Here is an 18,973-nt window from a genome sequence, read left to right as displayed (position 1 = left end):
CGACCTCTCCATTATCGCTTCTCCAGTCTTCATTTGAATGCACCCTACTGCTCTTTTCTTTCTTGAGAACTTTCCAACATCTGTGGCAATACTGATTCTACTGCCCATTTCTGCCCCCTCTAACTTCTGTCATCTTCCAAAACTGTTTTTCCACATCCTCGAGAAAACTAGCTGCATTCACATTTCCATTCTGATATTTATACATCGTTTTTTTAATCCTCACCGGGGCTGGGGATCGAGCCTGCAACCCAGGTACATGAGCTTGGCTGGAACTGAACCTGGGATCCTTCCATCCGCAGGCCAGTGTTCTAACCACTGAGTCAGGCTGGCAAGGGCTGTACATTGTTTTACAAGTTTCATCTTTGTAATTCTGAAAGGTATTTTACAGATGAACAAACAGTCTCAGCTACTCTGTCTAGTAAGTGGATGAGTTAAGGACTTGAATTCAGGTCTTTTGACTCTGAACTCCATGCTCCTATTAACATACTCCTAAGTCAACTATTCGCCTGAAACCGTCATTTATTTTCAAAGACCTTCTGCAGTGACTCTCAAACCTGTCTGTGCATTAAACTCCTTTGGAGCTTAAGAGAAATTTATAAAGTCTCATCACAGCCAGGGGCTTGGGAGTGGGGGAAATTATGAGATGTTGGTCAAACGTTATAGACTTCCAGTTGTATGAGGATCTAACATTCTGGGGGTCTAGTGTACAGCACAGTGGCTATAGTTAATAATACTGTATTGTATACTTGAAAGTTGCTACTAGAGATTTTAAATGTTCTCATCGTAACAAAAAAAAAAGATAATCACAAGATAAAGAATGTTAACTAAGCTTATTGTGGTAAACATTTAAAAATATATCTGTACATCAAATCATCACATTGTATACCTTAAACTTACATCATGTTATATGTCAATTTTACTCAATAAAGCTGGAGAAAAATAACTCATCAGATAGGTAGGGGGTGGGACCAGAGTGCTACTTTGCAGCTACATTGGCTGGTTATTTAGTCCATTACATCAGGTATAAACTTCTCATTTTAGCTCACCATAATCTGGTTCTTTCTTGCCATCTTCTCTTTCTAAAATCCCTTCTTTATTCAGGTTTTTTTCACTTCAGCACACAGTAGTACTAGAAAGTAAGAATGTTATTCCAGCCCTAGCTGGTTTGCTCAGTGGTTAAAGTGTCAGCCCATGAACCAAAGGGTTGCGGGTTCAATTCCCTGTCAAGGGCACATACTTGGGTTGTAGGCTCAATCTCTGGCCCCGGTCGGGGTGTGTGCAGGAGGCAACCAATCAATGTGAACACATCAATGTTTCTCCTCCCCCTCCCCCCCGCCTCTAAAATCAATGGAAAAAATATCCTTGGGTAAGGATTAAAAAAATTGTCATCCCATTGAGACCTAGATTCTAATCCCAGCTCTGGTGATCTTGGGAAGACACTTTTCTAGACACATTTCCTTATTTGTAAAATAGAGGCACACTTGGAACTTGTAATTTCCTTCTAGTTTAAAAATTGGATCCTTAAACTTTAGGGCCTAGTTTGTACCACAGGCTTTTACATTGAGTTATTATACTCCTTTATAAGAACATTTTGTTGGCTAAACTGATTTATAAACTTGAGAAAGCTTTGTATTTATGTACAAACATGCTTATATAAGAATACCAAGGCCGCTGGCTGGCGTGGCTCAGCAGTTGAACATCGACTTATGATCCAGATCGCATTTTGATTCCCGGTCAGGACACATGCACAGTAGGGGGCATGCAGGAGGCAGCTGATCAGTGACAATCATCATTGATGTTTCTCTCTCTCTCTCTGAAATCCATAGACATTAAAAAAAAAAAAGGAATGCCAAGGCCTTGGGAAAGAGCATGTTGTAGTTATACTTGAATTCAAGTCTCCCACAACAGTTATGAAGTCTTGGGTCACAGCCCTCTCTGAGCCTTAGTTACCTTATCTCTAACCTACTATGTTCCTCATAGGTTTGTCCTAAAGATCATCAAAAGGGAAAGAAATGTGAAAAAAAATGTGTACTTGTAAACAAAAAGAGCACTATACAAAAAAATTGTTAGATATTACAATGTTTCTAATGGCTGATAAAATATCATCAAAGAAAAGTGCTTCCATAAAAGTTTTATTTATCCCCACAACAACCCTGTGAGGTAGGGTGATCAGGGCATTTGAAGATGAGAAAACTAAATCTACATTGCTTGTTCATGGCTATACTGCATAGTAAATATGTAGAAATTAAAATGAGATTTTAAAATGTCCATGACTTCATATTGATTCACATGGGAAAAGGCAGAGAGAATATTAACTCCTCCCTACCTTAATGCTGAAAGGACAATGCCTTGAAAACTCCCATTTCAAAAGATGAAAGTAGTATTTCCTTGCTTATTTCTACAAAGATTTATAAAATAAAAAAATAGTGAAGTATTTTACAATTTATATATAATGGTCTCATTCAGGGATATGTCCTTCAGCTGTGTATATGATCAACTATTCCAAGTGCTAGGAATGCAAACTCTTAAAAGTATGAGAGGATAACGAGCAGTAGCTTCAATCTTATTATTCCTCCATGTATCTTGAGTAAGTTCTGTGAAATCTGGTCCCAGTTTAAAAAAAAAGAAAAAAGAAAAACTCTACCACAGAGATGTCCGGTAAACTTTTATTTTGTTGCCTACTCTTAAACCACTGTCACATTTAAAACAGTGATTTCCCAAACCTGGCTATTAGAATCACTTGCAGGGCTTAAAAAGGACAAAAAAACCCCAGAACTCTCAGGCCCCACTGTAGACCCAACGAGACAATTTTGCAGGAGTTAGGCTTCAGGAATCTATTTCCAAAGCTCGGAGTAATTCTAATGAACAGTCAGGTTTGGGAACTACTGATGTATTTTAAAATACTAACTAATATCAAAACCATAAAGTATAAACTTGTTGCTTTCGTATCCCTTTAAAAAAATTTCTCAAAACACATTATATCCCAAGAACTCTTGCCTCTGGGCAAGTAATTTCAATTCAAGATACAGAGAAACATTTTATAAAAATGTATCCTTAGTGAGTGAGACTTGGATTCCAATAATTTAAGTAGCATTTAAATATAAGATACTGAGTTTTGTGGTTCTTATGCTGAATATTTAAAATGTATTTCATACAGGTTCCTAGCAGGCTTTCAACTCGGGAAGACATGAAAAATAATGACATAATCAAGCACATCAACACTGAAAAAATACTATACTCAAACATAGGTCATGAGAGGAATAAGAAAGTGAATGAATGACAACCTAGGGCCTTCTGGCCCATACATTTTTGTTCCCAGTCCACTCTTCCCCTATAAGGGGAAATAAAATAAACATTCTTTCCTAGTTGCTTGGCATAGTTATTCAGTGGGTAACTATTAACTAAGTTAATTTTAGATACACAAGATTAAAAGAGATAACAAATAAATATCTAGGAAGACAAAGAAAAATCAGGTCAGAAAACCTTAACTAGCTAATGATGTAGTATATAACACCATCATGTTAGTACAGTTAAATGAAAGCTTCAGTGTCCTTTACGTTTCAGCTTTATGTGATTGACACAAGACGTGGAAAAGATCTGGTCCTTATGAAGAATTCTGTGCTCGCTGTAAAGATTTGTAGGAATAATGAAATACTTTCTTCATTGATGAGATGAAGTCTCTGTTTTTCAGGTAAGTTGACTGAATAAACAATGAAAAATGAACTTCTTTAGAAGGTTGAATGAAAGTAGTATGTAGTTGAAAAAGTCATTGGCCAAAGAGAACTTTTTTAAAAAAACCATTCTATGTTTAACCCTAAAAACAAAACAACAGAAAAACCAGAGAAATATAAAAAAAAAACAATGTACACATACATTTTCACTGACAGTTACAAGAAAATAGCCATTTATCGAAGTCACAATGCTTTCAACAAATTCCCCCCAAATTTTGGGAAACAAGATAAAGCCATCGGGTAAATAAATATACATACTAGCTAATATAAAACAATTTATGGTTTCAAATTGTTATTAATTCTTTTAAGACCCAAGGAGAAATTTGGTGATATAAATCTGAGTAGGGTTGCATATATTACATGGAATTAAAAAACACAACTGATTAAAACATTCTAACAATACAAATATTTAAAAGAATGTCTTAAAAGTCAGACATTTATCACTGGAAATATCACAATTATAATATGTACTTCAGAGTTGTAATATGTATGTAAGTCACTTTTGCTGTCTCTTATCAGGTATCCACCTCTCCTGCATTTACTATCGTCAGTTTTTAAGAGTCATGTTTCCTGTGTGAACTGTAGGGGCTGGGCACGTCTCAGTTCATAAAATATACACCTCCGCTTAACTAAATGGAAGTGTTTAAGATAACATCTATGAACAGATAAAGAAAAGGGGTAACGAGAAGATAAAACATTAACATTGAAGGAAGCTGGATAGTTGCCTCTATAAATTATTTAAAAATTTGTATTAGATTTAAGATGACTCAAGTCAAGTAATGAAAAAACTATATATTAAAACTGGTCTCAAGAAATTTGCTCAGGCCATACAAAATTTCCCTTAGTTTATTTCTTTACAGAATTTTGTTATGCTTGATTCATTTGTCAGTCAACTTTAGAGAACTCTCCCTAGCATGGGACTGAAAACAGCTTTACTATTAATAAAAGATGATTATAAGTGGGTGTTTATTTAAAGTGCCCACAGGCACAGTGGTATAGATAGGTGCTTACATTTCCCTTTAAGTTATGGGAAAGCCCTTTGAGACTGTATTAATCAGAAAAGCTTTCAGCAATTATAATGCACGCTGAAAGTTTAGGTCTTGTATAGGTTTTGGATTTTGCTGTTTGAGCATAAAAAGGGAGCAAGGAGAAGTGTAACTAGGTTCACAATTTTGAGCAAGAGCATATGTAAAGGTAACGTATGTACATTTTATTTCAAGAAAGACAGAAGACAAACAGCATAAAGATGCCCAGATGCCCTAAAGATAAATACATTTCAAAGATTCTCATTAAAATGAATCTGTAGTTTTTTTTCCTGCAAGCAAAATACCTTTCTTTAAATTAAAACAAAAACAAAACAAAACAAAACAAAAACAGTATTCTGAATTGCAAATGCTTCTTTTTTCTTTTGCAGAAAACCTGCCATGATTATTTAATGAATAAGGATTTTCCACAAAACAGGCTTGCTCTACATGCTAGATTTTTAAACAGTTCAGTGACACAATATGCTAACTACATACACAACAGATAATATAGTAAGAAAACACTCAACCTGATGAAAAGTTAAAATTTTCATTAATACACTGAAAATTGACATAACTCATGCCTTTAAAATCAAAAATACAAAAATTAAATGTTTTCCTAAAAAGATTTCCTTATTTTAAGGATTCATTTGAAAATGAAGCTGCATGTAATTTGTACAGTAAGTTGTACAAGTAAACAGGTAATATACATAAAAAATTAAGTGACATACTCCTCAATTATCAGTTGTCCACCTTTAATTTCCAATACTGTACTTTCTTAACAAGCATACAAAATATCAAACTTCTCTTTAGAAAAAGTGCCGTTCTTTGACATCCTTTACACAAAAACAGTCTGAGCCTGTGGCATGTTAATGCAGTTGAGAGGCAAAGCATACTAACCTTACAAATTCTACCTTCCATAAAAAGCCTCCCGAAAAGGAGATTACACACCACTATAAAAATATCAACCTCTTGTGGTAGCTGCATTAGAGAACCAAGGCTTGGAGACTATTTTCATATAGTATAGAAAACCACTATGAGAGCATATTAACTGCATTGGTGGCTTGGGAGTTTACTGTGCCACAGGATTATGCATAGCTACTGTAAGGTACCAAGACTGTTACACAGAATTTTAAATTGATTGTAACCGAGAGCATAACAGAGGTACTACCAGCCCATGCAAATTAACTAAAAATACCGAGTCACTGTGCTGAATACTTCATTCCTGGAGGAAACCAAAGGCAGTAGTAACCAAATCAAGCCCAAAAGGTGACCAAACACATTCTCCTCAAAGATTGGTGAGCACAGTGAAGTCTGAGGTATACCTTTATCCATTAAATCTGTGTGCCATTGCAAGATATTACCATTTGGGAACACATGCCATCACAATGGTTTAAATCATTTGAATATTAGTCATTCATATATTCTTATCTACCCAGTCTCTTGATTTTTGAAAAGATTTCACCTACAGTAGAATATTACAGAAACAAAATATAAATGCATGTCTTTCTAAATGAAACTTACATGGACTAAAAGTAGAGAATATTTTTAAACAAATATACAATATGCAGGCAGACAAAGCAGGAAACCGGCCATTCAAATGTATAATAAAAAAACTAAAAATTGACTATTTCCAGAAAACTATGAAGCGCCTCAACTAAAAGGAATGCATAATGAAATTCTAATCTAATACAGGTCAAAAATGTAAAAAGGTTATAAACCTTAACAGGAAAAATAAAACAACTTTTACTGGCCATTCCTGTTGAAATGAGAATCTTAAAGTAACAGAAAAGTGGCTACAAACCCACTTAGAGCACCAAACAGAGAGAAAATAAAAGTCCATTTTCATCTCTGTTATTATCATAAAATCCTGTGTGACTACAGGTCAAACTGCTGGTGGCAGAAACAGAATTCTTTATAAACTGCAGATGTCCTGTACGTAAAAAAATTTCACTGGAGTTGCACTAGTTCTAAAGACTCTTCTGTTTTAGCCTACCTACTGTATGTATTCAATCTGAGATAAAGTCTCTTTCTGTAACCCTTGATTATTATTGGGCACCAAAGATAAGAAAAGCAAGACGGGGTACAAAAATGCAAAATTTCAACAGTAATGGCAATGTTTTGTCTTAGTCCAAAAGGGTCCTGCATTCTCTCCCCCTTCATGATTTGACAAGTCTGTACTTAATCTGGGGGCAGCAAATCATGCAAGCGAAATCTGTCTCTGATGTGAGGTCGAACATCTTCATTCTGTGTGGAGAAAAAGACATTTTAAAGGCCACGTAATTTCAAAAATATGATCCTCAGACCATTATGAACATTCTTACTTTGCAAAAAATATATCATTTATTTTGCAACTTATAGCATTTGCCAAATATAAATGTACTACACAGAAGCAATTAAATTATAGTTAAATTTAGATGTAAAAAAACTGCCATTAAAGTAACAAGCCAAACAAAAAGCCTAGGTAAAAGCGTCAAGCCATTGAATTCTATTTCATATATTAGTTTTAAAATTAATCCATGGATATAAGAAAAAAAATTCCCAGAATAGTTTTAGCAGCATAAGCAGTATTTCTACACCTGAACTTTAATGAAAGCAAAATGAAATCAAATTAACAAAGGTAGGTAGTGACTTGTAAGAGGACGCCCAGTGAAATAAAAATAATGACTCTATAAATTTTAAAATACTGATAAATATAATTTTAATATAATTGATAAGGTTTGATAATGCTTCTCAGTCTTTGCCCTAATCACCCAGCACACTGACTTTTTAAAGCAGTTTAAAAGATTTATTTCAATAAAGTTGAGCCAACAAAAACATAACAGAAAAAGATAAATAAGACATACTTACCAGTTCTACAAGCTTCTCCAGAAATGGAATCAATTTTAGGAGTTCATTGTCATTTTTATCCATAAACCAGCTTTCTATAGGTATTCCATTAGATAGCTAAAATGATAAATAAGTAATTAAATCTTCTTTTTTACCTACATTTTGCCCGCTTTGGAAAAGCTTTAAAAAAATCAGCTCATGCAGCTCAGTTGGTTAGAGGGTCGTCCTGATACACCAAGGCTGTGGGTTCAGTCCCCGGTCAGACATACAAGAATCAACCAATGAATGCATAAATAAGTGGAACAACAGATTGATGTTGCTCTCTCCCTTACTCCCTCTCTCTAAAGTCAATAAATTAAAAAAAAATGAAAATAAAATAAAAAAGAAATTGAAGCCTAATTGGGTTTTCAGCATAATTTCTTAGTGTATATAAAACTGAACAAGAAAGATCCATTAAAACAAGTCTTGCATTAATGTAACTAAAAACATTCCTTTACTCTTTGAAGAAACAGTTACTATTAGTCAATGCTAGGCATTGTGCATGAAGGGGTCTTGCCTGTCTAAGCAGAGAACACTATTAGAGAGCATATACTTAAACACAGGGACCGTGTCCCAATTCATTGTTTTATTCCCAACAAATAGCAGGATCATCTGAAACACAGGAACATAACAAACTGACTCAATGCTATGTCTTTGAAGAGTCTAAAAACAAGAATGCAAACCTTATTTGTTTTATAGTAAATAATTTCGAGGATAAATTATCTTTAAACATTTTGCACAGAACATTGTGTTTGAGGTGGAGGATAACTGAAATGATTTTATCTAGGAGCCAAGAAGAAATTCTTAAAAACATATTTCAAAATGCTAGCAAGTAAATGACCTAAACTGAACATATTTCAATACCATATGCAGTTTACGGGGTTTTTCCCCTTTTTATTATGGACATTTTAAAACACAGAGGTTAAGGGCAAACCTTAACTCTATACCCAACCCATTTTCCATCATCCCCATTCTGCACCTATTTTGAAGGAAATCTCAAATAGATCACATGAACATATTTATAATGTAAAATATATCTTGCAAGGGTGGCTCATCTCTAGTCAGTTATATTTCAAAAAATCATTAACAATTGGGGTAAATAAAACAGTCCAAGAAAATATTTAAGAATGTCAAATCAAACAGACCAGCAGAACATGTTAAGCTATTAATTCTCAAACATGTTTACAATTAAATTACTGATGTAACAACTCATAAGAATGCTATTAAATGATGTGTATCTTATAGTCCCTTCTTACTCATTTACTACGATTTTTCTTTATTTATGTTGTACTCAATTTAAAAGAACTTTTCCACAAGGAATATACCAACTTGGAATTTCTAATTCTAAATTTGACACTAAACAGGGAAATTCCACCAGTGAAAATTCTATTTTCCCATCATATTGCTTGGCAGCATTTGTCCTCATTGTGATTTTTCCCCAATCTGGGTTTGTTTAGCAACTCCCTTCCTACCTGATATGCAAAGGCTTGTGGTGAGTTGTCAATTATTATAGTTTTTGAAAGATCTCGTCCAAGGATATTTAAGTCCTTTATATAGTTTCCTTGTACACAAACACAATGTTCACGAAAAAGTCGGTGCCTAAACATAAAAATAAAAACAAATTTTAAAAAAAAGCAACCTCTAAAAAGTACAATATATACTGAAACATATATACACACACATACCATAGGCTTTATAGGTTATGCCTTATTATTTTGTCTCACAGAGGAAATTCATATACAAACGTGGGCCTAAGCTTTGGGCTACAGTTTTACTATAAAAATTCTTAGCAACTACTGAAACCTTACAACCAAATATTACCATGCCGTAAAGAACTTCGGTTTATCCCAAAATGTTATATTAAAAAATAAAGAGGGATTAAAAACTCTGTAAATTGTTTTTTTAATTTATTTACCCAGGAAAGCTCAGTTCAGATGCAGCATCTGGTTGTCAGCGAGGTCCTGCTTTTTAACCAATTTTCCAGATGTTGACTGAGGCACAAGGAGGTCAAGTGACTTGCCCAAGGTCACACAGTAAGTCAGTGGTTAGCCCCGCATTGGAACCCAGGATCCTCCTGGCTCCCAGTCCTTTGCTCTAACCAGAAGACCACACAGCCTCCCTATCCCTGTACATGCCAGAATAGAAAATATAAGAAGGAATGTTTCTGTGTTGGCATAAAAAAAAAAAAAAGGTTTTAGTTTCCCTTATAGTTTTTGACAAAAGGTGTGGAGGCCAAAACATTCCATCATTTCAACTTTTCCCAAACACCCATCTTTCTTTTAATTTAGTGTGTGTGTATGGTCATTTGAAAAAACAAGGATGGAAGGAAATGATGAATTTAAATTTAAGTGTAACATATAAACTGATGTTTCACCAATGATAGATACTAAGTTGGAAAATTCTGTATCATTTTAAAAAGCTATTAAGGGTTTTATAATACTTAGGTTCTATAACTATTATGTAATCTTCATTTCGTACTCAAAAATATTAGTCTGTATATTACTAGTAATTGATGCAGATCACCTTGAAACACTCCATTTATATACATTAATAATTAGGTGGTTTGGCTTCCCTGTGTCTTAATCTCACTAAACAATTTTTCAAAAGTTAGGGCCTACTCATACCTGTATTTTTAATCATGCAATTTCAAGAAAAGGGCATTTTCTATCACAAAATCTGTCAGTTCTAACAATCCACCCCCCTACCCCACTGCCTCGACAAAACTCAACCTTAAAAATATCAGTGTCAGTGTTGATAGCAAAGAGTAAGAATTTTACATCCAGACAAAATGTACTATAAATAGTTCTTTCCCCTTTATTATAATACTTTTAAATGATCATCTATCTCTAAAAGGTTTAAAGACAGTACTACTTTGAAAAAATAAGACTAAACAAAAGGATTTAATTAATTTTATTTGCATAAACATTTAAACATGAGGAAACTGAAGAGGCAGATACAGCATGTACATGCAATCAATACTGATGCTTTTTCCCCAACAGCAGCAAACTCACTCAAGACAGGAGACAACTGAATATGTACATGGATACTAACAGGTACTTTATGCTAAAGCCTCTCCAGTATTCAGAAATCTGAGAGTCAACAGCATGTACCTGCAGTTTTAGAAAGAAACTACTATTTTTTGGACAGTAATCAAATCTGCATTTAGACTCAAGGAATTGAGGGATCATAGGAATTTGTGTGTATCTTGAGAATTCCCTATAGCACTCTAATGAATTCCAATATATTGTTCAAAAAGGTTTTCCTGTTTTAAGTTTTTCAAAATGTAAAAAGATAAAATAAATTTAAACTCCTAAATGTGAAGATTTTTAGAACTCCAGTTTAAAAGAGGGGTGTTGCTGTATAACATCATAACTGCATGAGTACATTTGTCCTCCGGTAAAATGAAAGCTCCAGGAGGGGAAGGGCTTGTGTGGCTCACCACTGTTCCCTGGGGCACTGGAGGTACTGAATAGACATCTTCAGAACTAATGATCAAAGCAAAATCATTTGTATACCTTTGTTGTAAAATGAGCATAAATTATAATGTACTTTTATGAATAGAAAATACATTTTCTATTTTGTATGTATAAAGCTTGCTTATGTTAAAGATAAAAACGAAACTAACTACAAGGACAAATTTTAATCCTTTAGATTAAAAAAAAATCATAGTTCTATTTACAAGAAAGAAAAACTCATAAATGTGGACAGTAGGGAAAAGCCTTTTACCATAGTTGCAATCACTCAATAATAAAGGTACTAGTAACAGTAGAAATTAAGCTTAGGAGTTTTCACTAAAACAATATGGCAGAAAGTATTCAAGAAAACGAATACCCAGCTATTAAGGCTGTTACGAGCCTTTTGTAGCATTTCTCTCAGCTCTTGGTGAAAAACTCAAAGATTAACTCCTACATCTTTACAGGATGCAACAAGGCTGCTGCAGTCTTAATATCTCAGTTGAACTAATTTCCAAACTGTTTTAAAATTGCCAAAGGCACTCTCACCTAACCAGAAACACACTGTATCTGCCGGCTCAGGACACACAAGGAACTGAGTCCAGATCAGGATAACCTGAGTGACTTAAACGTACTGCAATTTCCAATTAGATTCATGTAACATTTTCTTTCCATGGAAGATACATTTGCTCTTGAAAAAAGCAAGAGTTTAATTTGATCCTTTCTGTTAAAATTTACCTTTATTTCTCTATGCCATTAAAAAGGTGACATAACATGCATTATCTCAGAGACATAAAGAAGTGAAACATCATGCACACCATGAAAAATTTCACAAAGCCCCGCCCTCCCCCCAATCCCAAAAGAAGTGAGGATACAGATGTAACAATACATAAACACGTTTTTGACCTTTGTATCCTTTCAAAGAACGTCTGTCTGGACTTAAAGCATTAGGAACTCTTAAAAGAGTTATGGAGTTTAAAAAATTCATTTATTTTCACCATTTAACACAACAAATCTCTATATATGTAGCCAACTGAAAATGGCCATGAAAGTTAAATATAATCATAGTAACTTCATAGATCAGTGTGACAGACATTTCCACTATTTCTTAATTAAATTTACCTGACCAGTTGCTTTTTAGGGTCTAGTATGTTCAGTAACTTGTCTGCATACACCTTCTTAGAAGCAGTAAAAAGAATGATCTACAAATTCAGGGGAAAAGAAGTAATCATTATACATGATCTAAATATGGGTACTATGTTGAATAAAATAAAGATACTTATGTAATTAGCTCATGCATGTTTACCTCATACATCTGAGACATTCGTTCCAGGAATTCCCTGAAGAATGGCCTTAATCTCACATAAACCTGAAGAAATACAAAGATAGGCTTCAGCAAATAAACACATAAAATAGAAAATTATTTATAAGATATGTTGTATTCTAATTCTAGATATATTACAAACTTCATATTTCAAAAAAATAGAAAAGTTTACTAAGTATCACTCAAAATATTTCACATTCCAAAAATCACTTAAAACAACCTTTTGGCACGGTAATAGTAATCATTGATGATCATTTACTTTTTAATAGTTAAATAGCAGCATACAGTAGTACTTCATGGAATATAATTCTAATAAACATTTAAACTAAAAATGGAAGGTTTCCCTCTGAGATTTTGATCCACCAATCAGCTCCATCTTCCAGCCAGGTAGCTTCCATCCAATTATTAGGCAAGCTGTGTGTCCATCTCTAGCTGACCTGTCTCAATGACCTTCCTCAATAATTACTCAGAATTTCTTCTCAACAATCACCTGCTAAGAATAGCTTTATTTCAAATTTCTTTTAAGGTAAATAATGTTCAAGAGAAAGAGATGTTTGGATTGGTGGGTTTATAAATAACTGAATTTTTTCAGAAATCAAGTTTGTTCTACATTTACTGATTCAGATGTGGCATCTAAATCAGTACTACTTGGCTACTTGAGATAAAACTGTAACTGTCAAACATGAGTTGTCAAAACCTACTGGCACTATCAGGAAAGACTACAGCACCCAAAGAACTGCCTAATTTCTGTATCTATCTTCTTACCTATATTTAATGTAGCTCTTAGAGTATACTCCAATATTCAAAAAGCACAGAAATACAAGCCATAAGCAACTACTACAACTGACTTACAAAAGATTTTGACTCAATTGTATTCATTTTGTGACAAAATTTTATAAAAAGAAAATTTTGTACTCCATTCAAAGGTGATTATTAACCTCAAATACCATGAACAAACATTTGCAGAACATCTATGTACCAGATTCACTGGGTTGAGATTAAAAAAAATACACAAAAAACTGTGGTGGCAATAAGTTCAAAATCTGTCATCAATACACATCCATATAAAAATGCCTTCATGATAAAAATCTAGTTCTAGCAATGCTGTAGAAGTACAACAGAGAAATCATGCAAAGGATTCTAGGAATTAGGGACTATGTACTACCAACCTTAGTAATTTCTAATACCTGAAGGGCATAAAACAATGTCAAATATATAGTACTTGATAAAAATCTGTTGAGTAAATGAAATAGAACTGCCTGAAGTTAAGCAATATAGACAAAATAGAAAGAGGCAAGCCTACATTGCTCCACATAAGGACAACTATCAAATTTCTTCAACAACTTGATCACTCATGTAAGACAAATTCTGAACAATTAATATGCTAATAATATCATCTAACCCTGACCCCAGGCTAGAATGATAAAGGTTTACTTGTTTTTAATCCTATTAGGCACTTTAATCTCAATTTCTTGACTGGCCCAAAACAAAGTAAAAGCCACATACTCCTACCCCTGGCAAATAAAAATAACCAAATCCTCAGTGTCCGATCACTACCATTTAGGATAAGTTACAAAAACTAACTAGAGTTGCTAAGTAATCTTAACATTTTCATCTTGAAACATTTAGTATAGTTTGTGGCCTTGGTTGAAAACCACACACCTTACTTGTTTGGTAATACAAGAAACTGACCGATTTTAGATATATTACTACCTTAATTGACAAAATCATCTTTTATTAACTATGGGCGTTTTCAAAATAAATTTGTTATGGTTAAGAAAAAAAACATCAATTCTGCCAATGTTTTTTTTTTTTAAATAACCCTATCTTGAGGACTGATAAACCATGAAACATCAGAGCCTTCTTTTTGTTGCTAAGGTGTTTTATCACTTACATGCATTTAATAACCAAAAATATTTCATTTTTACACATGTATAAATGCTTTCATTTGTTTTCAATATCCCTGTTATCACTTGCTCCATATTGTAAACTTAAATAGGCAGGGCATTTGGGATGTTTCCTCTGAACACGAATATACTTCCATTTTAGAGGAATACTTCTATTTAAACAATATTATCGAAGCATAATAAGTGGACCATTATACAAAGGTGACATTTCCCAACTGCTTATACAGTGGATTCCAGATTAAATCAAAACTATAACTTCATTATGCATTCAACTACTTTGACTATATTTAAATATAAAATACATCTTAAATGACATTACTTTCAATATGTGCTTGTTTACTGGGGATGAAAGGTGGCATTAAAGATGGGAAAATATACTGCTAGGGCGTTTCCTTACCATGAGAATAAAATACAGTAATTGTTGACTGTAAAAGTTTCTATCCCGAGAATGTCACCATTTGAACAGAGGTGTTTCAGGATTAAAAGACATAAGCAGAAACTGAGGTGGTTAGAGAAAAAACAAGAATGTGAAAAAGGTACAAAGTTACAGTGAGCAGGGGTAGGGCTGGGACTGGGACAACATGGGGTTCTGCTGTCTACTGCAAAGGCAAAATCTCAGAAAGAAAAATAGAAATAGAGGTATAAGGCCAGCAGGGCGCAAGTCATTTGGATGGATATTTTAAAGCAGAAGGCAAGAAACACTAAAGTACTGTGCAGGAGGAAACAAATAAAAACAAAAACTGTAGCCCTAGCCAGTTTGGCTCAGTGGTTAGAGCGTCAGCCCTCGGACTGAAGGGTCCTGGATTCCATCCAGGCCAGGGGCACGTGTGGGAAGTGCCAGTTGAGTGTCTGTGCCTCTCTCTCCCTTCCACTCTCTCTGGAAAGCAATGGGAAAGAATATCCTTGGGTGAGGATTTAAAAAATAAAAACAAAACAAAACAAAACTGTAGGGTATGTATAATGAAACTACAGTCACTTATTGTGTTAGGGCAAAGAGATACATTAACATACAGGTGTACACATAGGCATGCCCATCCAAATGCTTCCAAATCTAATCCACAAATGCTCAACTCCATTTTCTTCTCCTAAATAACAAAGATTCATGTCCTGAGCTGCCTACTTCCTATTTCCACATTTTTTCTCTACTAGTATTTACAACAACTATTCTTCAAACTTGCAACTCTTCAAAACCATATCATCTCCCAAATGTACTATTAGGCCAAAAGTTTCATTTTAGTCTAGTATATATATATACGTTTTTCCTAATATATAGCAATTATTCTAGCTACATTACAAATAGTTTTAATCTTCTACCAGTAAATCAGATATATTTTGAAATAAGTTAATAGTTTAAAAATAACATATAATGCTATAATAATCATTTTATAAAAATATACCCAGACATGTACCCAAAATAAGTATTTATGAATATGTTCACTATTCAAAAGTTTTAAAATAAAATCTATTACAATAATACCCGCAAAACACAGTGATATTGGGACTAATTTTACCAAAATTTAAATTTTATATTAAAAAGTGATAAATATATAACAGAAAATTAACATTACATTAAAATAAAACTTGAGATGAACAATACCTGACAGTCAGCCTGTACTTTCTTTGGCATTTAGACAATGAGAGCGTTCTATAATTGTGTATATAGATGGTACTAATAGGCTACAAATGGTTACTAGAACTAGATTTAATAAGAGCAGTCATTAAAATAGCAATCCAGCTATAAAATGATTAAATATTGTGTGATAAAGTCTGTCTAAATTCAAATTCATGTCTAAGTATGCAATGTCAAATTATATATACTGAGTAATTTCTGACTGCTTGTTTACTAATACAACACCCAAAGATAAGCAGTTTCAATTTGTTGGCAAGTGGTTGCACATGCGCATGCAAAAAAGAGAAATTCAGTGGAACTCACTCAAGAGTATGACATCTTAAAATTAAAAAATAATTTGTGAATGCTATTTATCTCATCAGCAGTAAAAATTTAAAGCAGTAGAAAATTAACAAAGCTGGGGAATATGAGATGCTACAAATAAGTGAAATATCTTTGTATTAATAGATACCACAGGTGTAACCCTTCTGTACACCTGTTTCCTCACCTATAAAATGGGTATAATAGTATGTACCTCACAGGGTTGTGAGGATTAAATAAATTAATGCATGTAAAGTACCTAGAACAGTGCCTGGTACAGTGAAACTACCAATAGCTATTACTACTATCCATCTTACTATTTAAAAGTTATCAATCTAAGAATAGCTGAAATCATTCTGTGGGACAGAACTGGGCAACTTTAACTCAAAGAGAAAGCCCCATGGCTACAAGCTCTATTTTTAGAAAAGGGATAGTAATAATGAATTGCATCAACTGATAGCTTAACTATTTTAACTTGCTTAACATTTTCTTAACTTCAATACCAGAGCACAGAGACAAAACCCCAACCTTCTCCACTGTGGAGGCTTCAACTTTATAACCCATTGGGTGATTTCACAGTCATCTTTTCACATAGTTCTAAGAGTTAAATGGCTGGTGGGGATAGTATTTATAGGAGGATCAATCTTGGGATGAATAGGTAAATACGAAAGCATCAGAACCAATAAAAATAAAAACAATTTTTAAAAATCCCTAAACTAAAAGCTTATGCAAAACCTTATACTGTATTAAGAAGAAATAAATTTAAACAGCAATTTTATTATAGAGTCCAAATGGAATAAAGTGAAGCTTAATATATTCATATAAATGGTATAGTAAAAGTTAGCAGAGAAGAATAATTTTCAGGTAAAACCAGCCATTATGTGTATATTTTAATTTAAATGTGTACATTATATTTGTGTATATATTCAAAATACTGATGTGCTTATGTGAAAATAAAGTTTAGTCATTTTAAGAACAAAAAGGTCTTTGTAGTTAAATTAAAATGTTGCCTTTAAAAACAAATTCTAAACTCTGAAGCCTCCAAATTCAATATGCTTAGTAATCAACTGTCACTTCTCCTGAATTTGCAGAACATTTTCAGCTGCTGAACAAGAGCTTCTCATGTTATTTTTTAATGAACTGCTTCTAATTTTAAGATACATTTACAAAGAATACAAAGAATTCTCCATGAAATACATTTTATCTTTGAGAAGTAAGTAACTATAGGTTTCAGCTATATGGTTCCTTTTTTAACCTAAAAATTAATAATGAATAATTATGATAAAAAAATGAATGCCAATGACTATACCTACTAATAAGGATAGGAAAGTTACTTTAAAATTATCTTTAATATTTACCTACAATTAATTATCAAAATATTTTTCTGAACCTGCTAAAATATTACTCAATACTAAGTGTCCATGATCCCAAATGTTTTAAGACACAAATATACATACTGCTTTTCTACAACAAAATTATGCTTTATGAAGGTCAAAACAAAATGCCTCTTGGCTATTGTTAATTTAAGTCAGAACTTGAGAATTAAGTATTTACTACAAAATTCTCCATTGAAATGATTGCTTTTTTTTCCTTCATGAAGCAAAAATAATGCTAAGTTTCCTAAGAAAAACTATAGAAGAGATAGAAGCCTCTTGTTCTGTGCTATAAAATATCCAAGATCCTTATGAAAATTATCCTAGGCTGTAAAGTAAGGTCCCCCAAGAAACAAACTATAATACTGGGGAAGAGGCTGAGCTTCACTAAACATGGGGTTTCCCACCCACTCCCCCCGACGACTTTTCCCGTAAAAACAAACCTCTATATTCTAATAAAGTATCCTTTGGCAAGTAGCTCCCTAGAAGATCCTATCTCTCCTTGAGTGCTTACCACAATCTGATTTCTGGACAGCTGACCCAAAGTTTGTTGATTTTACTGATCTTCAGAAAGCCACTGACTGGCTAAAGTCTTATAGGTGAATAGAGTCAAAAATCAGATGCCCCTGCCATACTTTACAGAATGAGGAGTTGGACAACACAGTTACGTTTGGCTGCACTGTGGTGAAACATATGAGGCATCTTCTTTTTGTCTTCAATTAGCCACGTTTGGGCTGAGTAGCTCTATTACATCTTCAAAAAACTGAGCTCCAGTTCTTGATGGAGATAGAGGAAGGTCATTGAGGAGGTGGTTCAGCTCAAGAGCTAAGTGAAAAATCTGTCTTTTGATTCAGTCCTGCTTGTGGATAGAAGTCATCTTCTGGATGGAAGAGGGAGTGAGATGACCTAGAGTCTTGAATTGGTGGATCTGCAGGAACAGAAACTAAATACAGTGGAGACCTCTTAACTGAGTAACACCACGAGATGGATTTCCTGACAATGTGTCAATATAAGCTAAATATAAAGATTAAACATGTGCATTGGAACTGATCATGTACTTGTTTCTTCAGATATCAAATGCATTTGTACCATTCTATAAATAAATATTTTCCCAATAACTAACTGTAAAACAATTAATGGCAAAAGTACCAATTTAAGAAGGGGGTAAGACTCATTCAAACGAAAATCTATACACTTTGCCTTTGTGAAAACCATACCCTCACTTAAAAAATTCATTTCTTCTTTCAGATTACTTTTTCTTCATATACACAAACTATGTAATCTGTCTATCCATGTAGTGTCAGTAGTAACATACAGCAAATTTTGAGTTGAAATTTTTAGGTATTTTTTTTTATCCCCTAGAAAT

At 33.5% G+C, this 18,973-nt stretch overlaps 1 protein-coding gene across 4 annotated transcripts in view; it reads right to left on the bottom strand.

The window, feature by feature from the left end:
* Nucleotides 1-4,916: 4,916 nt before the first annotated feature.
* Nucleotides 4,917-18,973, bottom strand: part of CTDSPL2 (CTD small phosphatase like 2) — a 71,256-nt gene continuing 57,199 nt past the window's right edge. For all 4 annotated transcript variants that reach the window (XM_081157135.1, XM_081157137.1, XM_081157138.1 and 1 more), the window contains exons 9-13: nt 12,380-12,442; nt 12,196-12,275; nt 9,094-9,220; nt 7,604-7,699; nt 4,917-7,000 (exon numbers count right to left, since the gene is read on the bottom strand). In XM_081157135.1, coding sequence (XP_081013261.1) covers nt 6,935-7,000; nt 7,604-7,699; nt 9,094-9,220; nt 12,196-12,275; nt 12,380-12,442 — 432 coding nt within the window. In that variant the 3' untranslated portion in view covers nt 4,917-6,934. The remainder of the gene's footprint in view (nt 7,001-7,603; nt 7,700-9,093; nt 9,221-12,195; nt 12,276-12,379; nt 12,443-18,973) is intronic.

The sequence above is a fragment of the Miniopterus schreibersii genome (genome assembly GCF_964146895.1).
Source record: "Miniopterus schreibersii genome assembly, chromosome: 1".
Classification (NCBI taxonomy): domain Eukaryota; kingdom Metazoa; phylum Chordata; class Mammalia; order Chiroptera; family Miniopteridae; genus Miniopterus; species Miniopterus schreibersii.
This window is presented reverse-complemented; position numbering and strand designations above follow the sequence as displayed.